This window comes from Arachis ipaensis, chromosome B5 (genome assembly GCF_059453495.1).
Source record: "Arachis ipaensis isolate K30076 ecotype BB chromosome B5, ASM5945349v1, whole genome shotgun sequence".
NCBI lineage: Eukaryota > Viridiplantae > Streptophyta > Magnoliopsida > Fabales > Fabaceae > Arachis > Arachis ipaensis.
This window is the reverse complement of record NC_142440.1, coordinates 13,804,445-13,815,327: the sequence shown is the minus strand read 5'-3', so window position 1 is coordinate 13,815,327 and position 10,883 is coordinate 13,804,445. Positions and strand designations below refer to the sequence as shown.

At 31.5% G+C, this 10,883-nt stretch overlaps 1 protein-coding gene across 2 annotated transcripts; it reads left to right on the top strand.

Annotated features, from left to right (window-relative positions):
- The first annotated feature begins 5,709 nt into the window (after window positions 1-5,709).
- On the top strand, window positions 5,710-9,843 carry KNAT7 (homeobox knotted-like protein). Of its 2 annotated transcripts, XM_016346504.3 has the most exons (5): window positions 5,710-6,840; window positions 6,920-7,040; window positions 8,932-9,257; window positions 9,337-9,473; window positions 9,571-9,843. In XM_016346504.3, exons 1-5 carry the CDS (start codon window positions 6,538-6,540, stop codon window positions 9,575-9,577), a joined length of 894 nt encoding a protein of 297 aa, XP_016201990.1. In that variant the 5' UTR covers window positions 5,710-6,537; the 3' UTR covers window positions 9,578-9,843. The 2 variants fall into 2 exon arrangements, with proteins under 2 accessions (XP_016201990.1, XP_088344083.1); XM_088487957.1 differs by lacking the exon at window positions 9,571-9,843 and having other exon boundaries at window positions 5,878-6,840; window positions 9,337-9,477.
- Window positions 9,844-10,883: the final 1,040 nt, after the last annotated feature.

Sequence of the window (10,883 nt, the reverse complement as noted above, 5' to 3'; positions counted from 1 at the left end):
AGTGCAGTAGTACGTGCCTTTCTCGTCAAATAAATCTAGAATGTGATAGTAGCTTTCGGTGCTGGTGTTTGTGGGACTCGGGTGTTGTTGAATTTGTCGAATGCCGTATGTCTCCTTCTGTAATTACAATTACAATTTACATCGTCGAGACTCTTTCATATTTGACGTTTCATTTTGTGTTATATATGTTTCCAGAGGTGCTAAGTGGTGGTAATTCACTAATTCACTAGAAATGATATACGAATTGTTATTTTTTACTTTATTACATAAACGAAATATTACAAGATAGTACTGATTGAATAATTTAAATTAGATTATTATTTATTATATGAAAAATTATATTGGCGGCATTAAATAAGTATTGACTGCATGATCATGTTACTCATTATAGCAGGATAAGGTTTACAATATCATCAATAATATCATTAAAGAGTATAGTTTTGTTGACAAAAACTGAAAATGATAGAAGTGTTGTTTGTTGTGGTGAAGTGAAAGTGATAGGTGAGATCACTGGTCATTGATTTGTACATTGGCAGTTGAGTTTTTGGTTTTATTTATTGTATTTTTTTTCTTCTTAGCAATGCAATTCATTTATTTTATGGTACTATAGTATTTGAATTTAATTAAGGTTTGATTTAATAGTTGGGGGACCACTTATATTGATCGTGTTGGTAATATTGTGGACGCAAGAAATAAATAATGATAGAAGAGGACAGTACTACAGCTGTGATGGTGACGCAGGTCCAGCTGTTACCTCCATAGAAGACCACCACCACTTTTTTCTTGGACACTATGTTCTCTCGTTCTTCTCATTCTCATTTTCTTCTCCCTTCCATTATGCTTTTGCTCTCTTCCCAGCTCCATCACTTTTACTTTTAGACAAGATTTACCATATACTACTAATACAACATTTTAGTTGGGCTTTTTTACACGGACGAAGAAGAAAGGCCACCTATTAAGATTTTTTTTTTAGAATGAGTAACATTATTAAAATAGGAGTAATGTTATTATAATGTAAATTCATGCAAAATATAATATAAAAAAAATTATGTAATTTTAAATAACTAGTAGATGATGGACATACTAATTTACAATGATCAATTAAAAATGGTAGAGGGTGAATATGCTATTTAATTGATTATTGTAATTAGTATTTTCACTTTTTTTATAAGATTTTAGAAACAAAAAAGAATACTAAAAAATAAAAATACAAATCAAATATTAAAAAGTAAGATATTGTCTTTTATTTTCACTTCTTTTTTTTATTAAAATTTTAAAAATAAAAATAAAATAATAAAAATCCAAACACTTTCATAATTTATCCTAAAGATAAATACTAAATTAATATCCGAAAAATTTTAGAGGTCACAAAATGATATCGACTTTTGTTATTAATAAAGTGATTTCTGAAAGATTTTAAAATTTGACAAACGTGTTTTTGAATTCGTCGGAGCACATCTTTGACGAACACGAATGCTGACATGACCACCGTGTTTTGATGACCTGACAAACTTCCAACCCTAATCAGTAATCCCTCCCTCCCCACTCCTCCTCCCCAACCGATTCTTTTGCTCTCGCACTCTCTTACTTTCTCCAGCAATAGTGATGGCGTTTCTAATGACGAAGATGGTGGGTCGGTTCTCTGACGAAGATGGCGGGTTGGTTATCTAAAGAGGCAATCGGCGATTCCACCATATGGTTCCTTCCTCTTTTGGCATTTCCCTCCCTCTCTTATTCCACTATAGTTCCTGCAATAATACCCGACCCACACATGTTTATTAGAGTGCTCACGGCTATTCTTTTTCTCTGAGCTTCTCAATCACGTTGGGGGAGGGGAGGGATTAGGATTAGGGAGATAGCAAAATATGGTGGGCCACGTCAGTATTATATTTGACGGAAATGTGCTCCGGATAATATGGGGCACGCTTATCAAATTTTAAAATTTTTTAGAAATTATTTTATTAATAACAAAAATTAAATATTATTTTAGTAGCGCTAAAATCTTTTGAATATTAATTTAATATTTACCTCTTTATCCCATATATACTGTGAAAGGGAATAAGAGGCTTGCAAGCAAAAAGAAGGATTACAATATTTCTAAAAATTTTCAGGGCTAGAATAATTTGATAAAGGTTTTCGGGGGTTACATATGTCTTAACGGTTAACGGCTATTATATATCACTCAAATCATGGGTTTGTCAATCCCTTGCTATTTCATGCCCCAACTCTTGCTTCTTAAATCTTAATCCCATGATTGAATAGCAAAGAGAGTTAAGCTTTATTTTTTCAATTATTGAGTTGCTTTATTTGTACATTAAGTTGTGTCCCTAGATATATTTTTATTCTTTAATATAAAATCAACATTTCTAGTCCTGTTTTTTGAAGTGTGTAATTTCATAGCAAGACATGAACATGAATTGTTACATGCAAACGGAAAAGTGAAAAACTGGGGAAAAAGATCACGTGGGATATAGATAGATATAGTGCTGGACCTACCATGCTCCAAAGTTAGGGTCAGGTCAGGTTTCCATTCATAACAAGGCTCTGATTTCTTGCTGCCATTAATTTTCTTTTTCTCAAGCTGCTGATACTGATATATATAGTGTGCAAACGAGTCACTTTTCATCGAAATTTCAACGATATGCATCAAGTGTATTATCCTTTCTCACATTAATGAATATACAACATCGATCAATTTTCGATTGTGGAGACCTATGATTCTTATGGCAGATATTGTAACCAATAGGAGTAATTGGTTTTTTAGTTGTTGGTTGTTATTTCTTTGGGATCTTGGTATCTCTCTGAGTTTTGTTGTACTATACTATTATTGTAATAACTTTTAATATTTTTCTACTTTTATTTGAACTTAATATTAAATTTATTTAAAAATAAACTGTTTTCTTCTCCTTTTTATTTGTGTTTTTTAAAATTCTATATTATTCACAATAAAATCTTAAAAGATAGATATTTTTAGTAAAAAATAAAAAATTAATACTGACACTTAAAATTAGAAGAAAAAAAGCAGATTTTTTTTCCAGCTTCGTACTTAGATATTTTTTATCAGTTGATTTAACGTGAAATGGAATAACATAAGTGGACAAATAAAAGATGTTGCTTGAAGGCTTTTTATTCGTGAAATTGTTGGATAAAATGCTTGCTTCCTTGTTTTCAACGCAACACGTACTCTTCAAACAAAAGTAATCAAGAACAGAGCGGAAAGAATATTCATTTCAGATTTTTATGAATTTTTTTGCCCCCATTCATACCCAGTTGCTTTATGTATTTAATTTTTATTACTTTTTTTTCTTTTTAGGATTCAATCACAGCCCACATGTTACCTGTACCCACCCCACCCAAAGCCGCCTCCATCCGTATCCAGTTTTCCTTTTTATCTTATCTTGTAAGAAAATTTTTAAGTGTTCCAGTGATTTTTAATTGCGAATCTTAATTATAAAAAATTTATATAATTAAAATTGATGATAAAAAATTATTGAAATATTGGTGTATTAGTATACTTAAAATTTTTTTTATCTGGTATACTCTATCTTTAACCAACTAAAATACACTTTTTTCAGAAAAAAAAAAAATTAGATATATACTTAGATTGATTTATGATTATTTTTCTTTTTTATGTTTTGGTTTCTCCCTTCTTATATTAATATTATCTATTTTTTAATGTCTAATCAAAACAACAATAAGATCTGCTTTAGATAAAATATTTAAAAAGATACTTTGATATTTAAATTAAATTTGTGTATTTTATGTGCTAATGAAAATTAGACTTATTTTTTTAATTTTTTTATAATGGTTTTTCTTCTCTTATTGGAATAACAACTTTTTTTTAATGAGATATTATAATTTTGTTTATTACACCCGTTTTATGTATTTTAATATTTATTATTTCAGAATCATTTTCTGATATTGATTTTAGACTATCAATTTAAAATATCAAGATTTATTGAGTTTTGATTCTTTCTTTTCTATTGATCTATTTTCTTGTAATAATTTTTTTAGATATTTTAATATTGTTTTCTTGTGAGTTAAATTTTTTTAATTATTATTATTATTATTATTATTATTATTATTATTATTATTATTATTATTATTATTATTATTATTATTCATGCATATATATGCGGTTAGAGACTTAGAGTTGGACAAATCATATATAAAAGATGGAAAAGTTTAGAGACCAACAATTTTATTAAATTCTGGCCAGCATATAACCAATAAAAAAAAGTGAGTCAGGATGAAATCTTACACCAATCTCATGCCATTAAAATCATCATAGATAACTATTTGATGGCTACAAATCACAAAAGTTGCTCTCCCCTAGCACTCTTCATACAAAATTTCACATCAGAAAAGATTACATATCTTTAGTGGGTGAAGCTGACAAATTTGATTTGGATTTGGGTCACGAATTAATTAAAGCCTTAATTAATCTATAAGATCTCTTTAGTTTCATTTCATAGTTGGTGGTGAGTTTCAGTTTTAACAAACAGATGGTTGCTACGTAAGCAAAGAGCAGTGCAGATTCATTTCCCCTTCTTGCTTTGATTCCAACAATCCAACCTCTCAGTTAATTAATATTTACGGTATATATACACTTCCTATACGAAAAATAATACATATAGGAAAAAGTAGAAAAAGGAATATTAGCATAACAGGTAAAGAGCATGGAAGATGAAAAGTTTAGTTAGCACCATTCCAACAATGAGAAGAAACACTGACAGCTCAACCTTTAGCCGACTTTATACATAACTAACAAGATTAAAACTTAAATAAAGGTTGGTGACAAAAAAGGATATATATCTTTATCTTCTTTTGATTAGTGGAGCACTCCATTTGGTTGAGATTTCCCTATTATATTTCGCTCCATATATAATTTTTGGTTCAACCTACTGGTTGGAATTGCAAGTATATATATTTTCAGGTTGCGTATACTTAAAACATTATTTTCTTATTTTATAAACATTAAATTATACTATATTAACTAAGCTTTGTTTTTCTTTTTGGTACAACTAACGATTGTTGCATTTAGTAGACATTAAGTTGGTCTAGCCATTTGATAATTGAAGTAATGGTCATCTAAGCCTAATTTTTCAGTGCCTACATATTTGTATTTGATTTAAATTAAACCCCTAGTGGGTCTATCTATTGGTAAAGGATTACGGTAATATACATGATATTATATGTGTATTTTTGTTAATATACCCAAAAAGAAAAAGGATTGATATGTTGATTCAGCTACTGAAAGTCATCATATGCTGTATTTTCAGTTGCCGTACTCATGTCTTTATTTGGGTACATCAATATTAATTAATTAATGTCTTTAAAGTAAGTAAATTTATGTAAGTTTTCTCTTTAACATTGTTATAACAACATAGCGGATGACAATGTTGCTATGTTATGATGAATTTAATTTAAGTGAAAATAATATTATTATACATAAGAATTTTTAGTGTATTTTATAGAATAATGTAAAAAAGTAGTAAATATTATATAAGTTAAATCTCAAATTTTAATTACCTAAGTAACTAAAATATGGTTGTAATTTATCTATAATTGGCTAAGAGGTCATCACCTAAAGAAAAGAAACAATGAATGCTACAGTGACCAGAACCAACCAACAATGCTTAACGCGTATAAGCGTAAACCATGTGCAAAATCAATTTATATACGGATAGGTGATAACCCAACCGAACCGATAATAATAAAATCATCATGGCCAATCAAATAATTAAGGTAGTACCTAATAACGTTAAGCCAATAATTCAATTTGAGAAATAATTATACTAAAGTATAATAATACCCCTAATAAGGAATTAAATGGAGGAGGAAAAACCGAAAAAGAGAGAAAAATGTCAGGGGTGAGAAGCAGCTTTATCTGCTTTTTTTTTGTTTTTCGTTTTTTTAGTTAAAATTTTGTTGGGTGGTTCTTGTATGGAGTTTGATAATAATGATTCTGCATAGGGAGTGGCAGCATAGAGAGTGTGTTCCTCGGTGTGTGTCTCTGTGATTTCGTCTTTCTCTCGCTCTCAATCTCTAACACGCAAATAAGAATGGAGGGGTTTTGAGTCTTAAATGCTTATGCTTGGTTCCTCTTTCTATGTGTATGTAAGATCTTTGTTCCCATCAGAAGTGGTGCAGAAAGTTGTGTGTCTCAGATCCCTATATTATACTAACACACACACCTCACCGAAAAACGATACCACCAACTCTCTCTCTTTCTCTTTCTCTCTGAGACACAGACACACACAGACACAGACTAAGACTACTTTCCTATATATCCATCCAGCCATCTCTGCCAAACTTCTCTCTCTTTCTCTTTCTCTTTCTCTTTCTCTCTCTCTCTCTCTCTCTTTCTCTTTCATACATATGATGATACGATACACATAGATATATAGCAGCAGCATATACATAGAGTGGTCCTCAACCTCAGAACACAATTACACAGCTTTTTTCCTTTCATATTTCTGAATCTCTTTTTCTTTCTCTTCAAACACCTTTTGCCTTTATTATCTTCAAAGAGTAATGATGCAAGAACCAAGCTTGGGTATGATGGGTGGAGGAGGAGGGTTGGGAGGAGAGATGTCTTCAGCAACAGGGTCCGGCGAGCAGCAACAGCGGCAGCTGAAGGCGGAGATAGCAACACACCCGCTGTACGAGCAGGTTCTGGCAGCACACGTGGCGTGCCTGAGAGTTGCAACGCCAATAGACCAGCTTCCACTTATAGACGCACAGCTATCACAATCACACCATGTTCTTCGCTCATATGTCTCTCAACACTCTCTCTCTCTCTCTCCTCACGACCGTCAAGACCTTGATAATTTCCTCGTAATTAATTAATATTCCCTTCTACTTCTTCTGCCTAATTAATTCTTCTTCTTGTTTAGTAATAATATTAACATCGCAGGCTCAGTACTTGATAGTGTTGTGTACTTTCAAAGAGCAGCTTCAGCAACATGTCAGAGTCCATGCCGTCGAGGCTGTCATGGCCTGCCGTGATATTGAAAATACCTTGCAAGCTCTCACCGGTACGCTCCCTCTATTCTTTCTAATTCACCCCATTTTTATAGGACAAGAGAAGCGGGTTTTAGTAACATAAAAAAACATATATTTATCAAATTTCTTACATAAGGACTACCTTGCTTTAATTAAGTTGGTTATTTAATTTATAAAATATATATATACATACGCACGCAAGTGATGAAGCACACACATAGATATAGCTAGTAATGAGACAAAGAAGAAGATAGAAGATGACAATCAATGATTAAAGGCTGATAGAAAACAGTAACGACTTAGAGTGGAACAGTGTGGGATGGGAATGGAACTACAACTACTGTTGATGAAGAGATAATCCCAAAAATGTAAAGGTATCATGTCAATAACAAATCATCAGCCTTTCTTTCTGATTTTTGTGTATGCATGTACCATGAATAGAATATTCCTATCTATCTTTCTATCTATCCACTGCAACCCTTTCCCATCCATATTCGGATTAAATCATATTAGTGCTACTTATTATCCAAATAATCCCATTTCCAAGTTTACAAAGGTAAGTAACCAGCGGGCTCTATAATGTACCTCCAAAGCAAAGCAGTCAAAGGCTTTTCAATCAAGAAAACTGCTATATATATAAAACTTTTGAAGAGCTTTCATGCTGTTAGGATCAATCTATCAGTTAGTTTCTTAGTTGGCTCTTTTAGTTAGCAATAGTTATAAGTTGTTTAAGTGGTTAGTTATTGTTGAGAAATGACAGCACCTAAACAAGTCTGTTACTTAACACATACAGTTGGAGCTATCACACATGCACATTGAACCATGTATATATAATCAACAAGGATGTTGTTTTACTCATTTTTTTTTTTTAATTTTAATAGCATTAGCTGTTAATTATATCTTAGTCATAAACGGGTATGTACTCGAAACTCACAAAAATCAGAAGGGTAAACCAAGGGGGGAAAGTTTTTACTCTTGACTTCCCGTGACTTGTCAGCAATACTTTATTATGTGGCCTTCTGGTTCCTTTTTATCCCCTTCATTCCCACTAGAAGAGCCTCTTCAAATTGATAAAACTTTACTTATCCACTAAAACGTGCATGTTAAATAGTATTAGTACCTTTAGTTCTAATGAATTTGTGATAGGGCCTGTATGTCTAGCTGAAAATGTCTATCTATAATGTCATTTATACCTAACGCCCATATCAACTTTTAGATTCTACACGTCTCAATTATCTTTTTAAATAAATCACATATTTTGCTTCAAATAATTTCTTAATTATTTTACTAGCCACATTATTAGGTATTGAGAAATATTTAGGATTATTGTTGTGTATTAGGTATCAGAGAATACATTTTAAATAATGCTTGGTTGTTTGATTGATTGAGCTAATAATTGTTTCTAAATTAGTTGGTATGTATTAAATTTGACATATTTAAGGATGTGTTTTGCTTGTGTTTTTCTTTTTATTTTTTATTTTTATAATTTTGTGAAAAAATAAAAAACAAAATTTATTTTTTTATAAATTTTTTAGAATAAAAAATACTAAAAATAAAAATAAAAACACAAACTAAATGTAACTAAAAAAAAAGAAATAGAAGCTATGAAACTATATATGCAGCTCATAATTATGGATGCAATATAATTACTATCTAATTAGCTAGGCATGAAGATGACGTTCAACTGTACTTTTAGGCGTGCAACCCACTTTAGGTGAAAATAAATGTTGTAGTTGGCTTAGTCAATGCCTAATGTGACCTAGAGTATGCTATTTATTATATGTAATTATGTATGATTGAGATGTGCAGACAAAAATTGTAAGGATGATAAAGTGCTTCAAAATATACTTTTATAAGCAGAAATTAGAGCAAAGTAATAAAGTGTATAAATAAAATTGATTTGGTGGAGCAATGATTTATCAGGAGTGAGCCTGGGAGAAGGAAGTGGGGCAACAATGTCAGATGATGAAGATGAATTTCAGATGGATTTCTGTTTGGATCAGTCGAGTGGTGGTGGTGGTGATGACATGATGGGATTTGGTCCCTTACTCCCTACGGAATCAGAAAGGTCACTGATGGAAAGAGTCCGTCAAGAACTCAAGATTGAGCTGAAGCAAGGATTCAAGTCAAGGATTGAAGATGTTAGGGAAGAAATCCTGAGGAAACGTAGAGCTGGCAAATTACCCGGTGACACCACTTCTGTCTTGAAGAACTGGTGGCAGCAGCATGCTAAGTGGCCTTATCCAACTGTATGTATATATGCATGCATCCATGCATCTCATTACATATCTTCATTGTTAATTACTCATTCATTCATTGTGCATGCAGGAAGATGACAAGGCAAAACTCGTGGAGGAGACAGGGTTGCAGCTGAAGCAAATCAACAACTGGTTCATCAACCAAAGGAAACGCAATTGGCACAGCAACTCTCAATCAGTTACCTCCCTCAAGTCCAAGCGCAAAAGGTAGATTTTATAATTAATAACTATATGTATGTGCAATGCATAATTAATAAGTATATGGATTTAACTATGTACTTATTGCTGATTGTTGGTGATATAGAATGTAAGGGATTGAAGACAGATTCAGGAGATGTACGTTTAATCTAAGAGATGCTCGCTCGCTAGCTATTTCTGGACTTTGAAGGATGCCATGCATCAAACCCTTAGCTTTTTGTTGTCTCCATTTCTTTCTTGTTAATTAATTAACTTGCCATTGTAAATTGTTTGCTAAGTTTCTGATGGATGATGAGATTGACCTGCTGATCAACAATTTTATTACTATTATTATGATAATTATACAGACTATCTATGCTTGATATAATCAAAGATAAAAGTGGCCTTTAAGACTTCAATTGGCGAATATTATATTAACAAGTAAATTAAAGCTTGTCATTTCAAGCTGATGAACTGATGAGTGTATGATCAATACCACTGACTTGAACAAATTCACTTATTTAGATTTTACAATTCCAGTTGAGGCTCATGGCCGAAGTAGCTAACATGCATATACATCAAGCGACTCCCACCAGCAATTTTTTTTTTCTTTGTTTCAAGATAGTGGACGGTTGAATCAAATAGTTTTGCTATTGTAATATAATACATTATTAGACATCTGAATTTTGACACGATTAATTTAATTATAAAGATCAATTATATCTATAATTAATCGTTAAAATGTTTATACATCAGAGAGTTAATTTAAATAATGCATCAACCTTACATACATAAGTCTTCTTAAATGAAAATCTTGCCGGAAAAAAAAAATCAACTATTCTCTCAAAACACCAACTATGCAAAAGATGGAGTTTGGGGTAGATGGAAGACATGGGTTATGGAGTGTGTGACCACAACATTTATGTCAATCTTACATTGGTAAATGGTTTGTCATCTAAGTCGTTCAAGGTAGAAAGGAGTTTGAGATAAGGTGACCCGCTTTCTCCTTTTTTGTTTATCCTAGTTGTGGATGTTCTGCATAGAATGGTTGGTGAAGACAGTCACAAACGGACGTATTTCACCGTTGGTAGTTGGGAGAGATAGTATAGAGTTGTCACATCTTCAATTTACGGATGACACTATCCTATTTTGCCCACCAGAAGAGGAGACTATTAAGAGCTTGTTTTGGTGAACTTTTAAAAAAAGATCTTTTTTCGAGTTATCTTTTTTTAAAAGATCTTATGGAAAAGTAAAAGTAATTTGATGTTTGGGTATCTCATGCAAAAAATATTTTTTTTATCTATTAATTATATTTGGGTATAACGATATAAAAGTACTTTTTTGTTTATTTATTACATAAAAAATATCTTTTTTTAAGGAAAAAAGATCTTTTAAAAAAAGATGTAAATTACAGCTTTTCAAAAAAAATATATTTTTATT

Bases quoted from the DNA above. Each gene is read 5' to 3' on its own strand.
- KNAT7 (XM_016346504.3), top strand. From the start codon at position 6,538: ATGATGCAAGAACCAAGCTTGGGTATGATGGGTGGAGGAGGAGGGTTG. The intron at 6,841-6,919 runs GTAATTAATTAA...TTAACATCGCAG, and splicing joins AAGACCTTGATAATTTCCTC to GCTCAGTACTTGATAGTGTT. The intron at 9,258-9,336 runs GTATGTATATAT...TTGTGCATGCAG, and splicing joins CTAAGTGGCCTTATCCAACT to GAAGATGACAAGGCAAAACT.